At 46.2% G+C, this 2610-nt stretch overlaps 1 protein-coding gene across 1 annotated transcript; it reads left to right on the top strand.

Annotated features, from left to right (window-relative positions):
* Window positions 1-434: 434 nt before the first annotated feature.
* Window positions 435-2056, top strand: LOC133920516 (uncharacterized). Its single transcript, XM_062365129.1, has 2 exons — window positions 435-773; window positions 1463-2056. Exons 1-2 carry the CDS (start codon window positions 582-584, stop codon window positions 1685-1687), a joined length of 417 nt encoding a protein of 138 aa, XP_062221113.1. The 5' UTR covers window positions 435-581; the 3' UTR covers window positions 1688-2056.
* Window positions 2057-2610: the final 554 nt, after the last annotated feature.

The following is a 2610-nucleotide window of genomic DNA, read 5'->3' as shown; positions in this document are numbered from 1 at the left end:
TATGGCCGGGTCTCCTGCCCTGCAGATGCCCAGCATTTCCTTGCAATCCATCTCGTAGCATTTCGTTTCATGCTTGTGACGCATCCATCTCGTAGCATTTCGTTTCATTCCAGGTATACCTTTTCTGTGTGTTTCATGTGCATAGGCAAAGCCGGTAGCTTCAGTTGGAGGCACACTGAAAACAGCCTCAGCATCGCAACCTCGTAGCAGTAGTACTCGATGGTGGATGGAAATGGAATGGCAAGACATCCATAGATAATACATTACTGCTCCATCTGAAATATGATATGTACAGTGGGGAAAGTTCGTAATGGAAACGCGAGCTGCCTGCTCTGCCCGGGTCCTCTGCCCCAGGACGTTTGTCGGAGGGGCCCGAGCACTGAGGCCTAAGGCGCTGCTTTGCATGGTTTGCACTTTTTGCACCGGCTCTCGGTGTTGACCGGTGATGACGCCGAGACGGCAGAGCACACCGGCCACTACATATGCCGATATGAACCTCTCCTCTGGAATAGTCAGGTCATAGTGTCTGTTCTCTCGCCTGATATATATCTTGACACTGCTTGGGGGCGGCGGCGGCGGCCATGGGAGCGTGCGCGACCAAGTCCGGTGACCTGAAGGTCAAGGGTGAGGCGCCCTTGGTCGTGGAGGACGCCGCGGCGCCACCGGGGGCTGCCGAGGAGAAGACGAAGGCTGACGGGATTCCGGCGGCTGCCGAGACGACCGACCCGGCTGACGTGAGGCGCCGGAGGTCTCTCAGCGACTTGCTTAAAGAGGTAACTACACAAGTTTGATTTCCTTCTCAGTTCTTGTCACACGACTTCAGTACTGGAGTACTACGAAGTACGAACAAACTTGGAACCATCTATGCATGCAACACCACAGGCTTCTTTCATGAATGACAGTAAACCGACTTTACCAATTAGTATCGGAGTCCTTGTCAGTGTTCATCAAGCCCTATTCGTCAAATGCTGTTACAATTTGCAAAAACTCATCACAAGCAGGGAAGAAAAAATCAGTCTGAAAAATCCAATAAACCCGAATTTTCGGTTTTACTAAAAACCCCTTCCAAAAAAACCCTCTCATTGGTTCTCGTCGAAACCCTATACCCAATTCCTCATCACATGTCCGTCCCAACCCACAATTTTTCTAATTCCCTGGCGGCAGCGGCGCTCGGACTCGGTTGCTCCCACCCTCCTCTCGGTCGCGCGGCGGCATTCGGGCTCGGTTGTCTCATTTCTTTGTTGTTATATGTAATTTGTGTTAATTAATTGATTAGGATTAATTTTTAGCAAATTCATGTTATTTTTTAAAAATATTGATTTTGACAAATTTGATATATCATGTTTAACAGTGACCCAAATAAATTTTATTTACAACCTTGATCACAAGTGTACTGACCAGCTAGACTAGAGCGTCCCGTTACACGACTCAAGAATATACTAAACCTGCTCCTCCCGCACAGGATGCAGAGGCTAGTGATCATGATGGAGAGGCGGATCAAGAGGCAGAGAAGTCTGTGGCTCGGGACTCAGCAGCTGGCGCCACCAACGAAGCTGAAGCGACAGCCCTTTCCAAGGGAGCTGAAGCAACGAAGGGGCCGCAGGTCGCAGTTGTTGAGCCCTCCGGCGCAGCCGAGCAGGACGGCACGGCTGAAGAACCGGGTGGTGGAAGAAGAGAAGCGTGCTGATCCTGACTCGGTCCGAGTTGTTGTCGTGCCCCAGGTGCTGAAGACATGATCAAGGTTGCTGATGATGCGTCTGCCTGAAAAATGGACAGCGTTTGCGTACGCCATGCGATTCTTTGTTTCTTTTTTTTCTTCCTGTTTGGTTTTTGTGAGGCACGCTTTGTGTCTCTGGATTCTGAAGCACTTCTCCCTCTTGGTTCCTTGAATGGTGTGAGATTGATAGCTCGTGTTTGCATGATGATGAACTGGAATGGTGGGGATTTCATTGTTGTTTCATGCTATGGCCGTGATTGGGATTTGGGATGGGGGAGGCCATGAAGCAAGTTTGGGGAGGAAGTGGAACACAGGAGAAGGTTGTCCCGTATTGCTTTCCTACGCTAGAGATTGCTACCATGCCATGACATACAACACCAGTGTCGGAGCTTAGATTCAAATTTAGAGGAGTCGGTGAAACCAAATGTACTCTAGCTGAATCACATAGTGCTCAATCAATAAAATATAAGAGCTTGATTCAAAATACACTATAAATACATAAAAATTATTAAATCAAAAGAAAAATATACTACAAAATAAATAAAATTTGTTAGAAAGAGCCGCATCGCTCTTGACTACAACTATCCTACCGGATTCAGAAGCTAGAACAAATGGCGTTATAGAGAAGTGGCTTCTGAGAAAAATGAACTAAAGCTGAGAAGCTTGCTGAGAGATATTTTTTTTAAAGTTATGTAGCGAGAAATCAAAAATTTGTTATAAAAACCAATAGACTATTTCTAAAAATAACTTTTCAGATAAACCAAAAACATAATTTCAGAAAAGACCAAAAACAGAAATCCAAACAAAAAGTCCCTTAGTCTACAAGCATAATGGATATCTGAACTTGTCAGTTAGATAAATCATTACTGTAGTTTATGGCTAGCCCTACTTTT

This window comes from Phragmites australis, chromosome 6, assembly GCF_958298935.1.
Source record: "Phragmites australis chromosome 6, lpPhrAust1.1, whole genome shotgun sequence".
NCBI classification, from domain to species: Eukaryota; Viridiplantae; Streptophyta; class Magnoliopsida; order Poales; family Poaceae; genus Phragmites; species Phragmites australis.
This window is presented reverse-complemented; position numbering and strand designations above follow the sequence as displayed.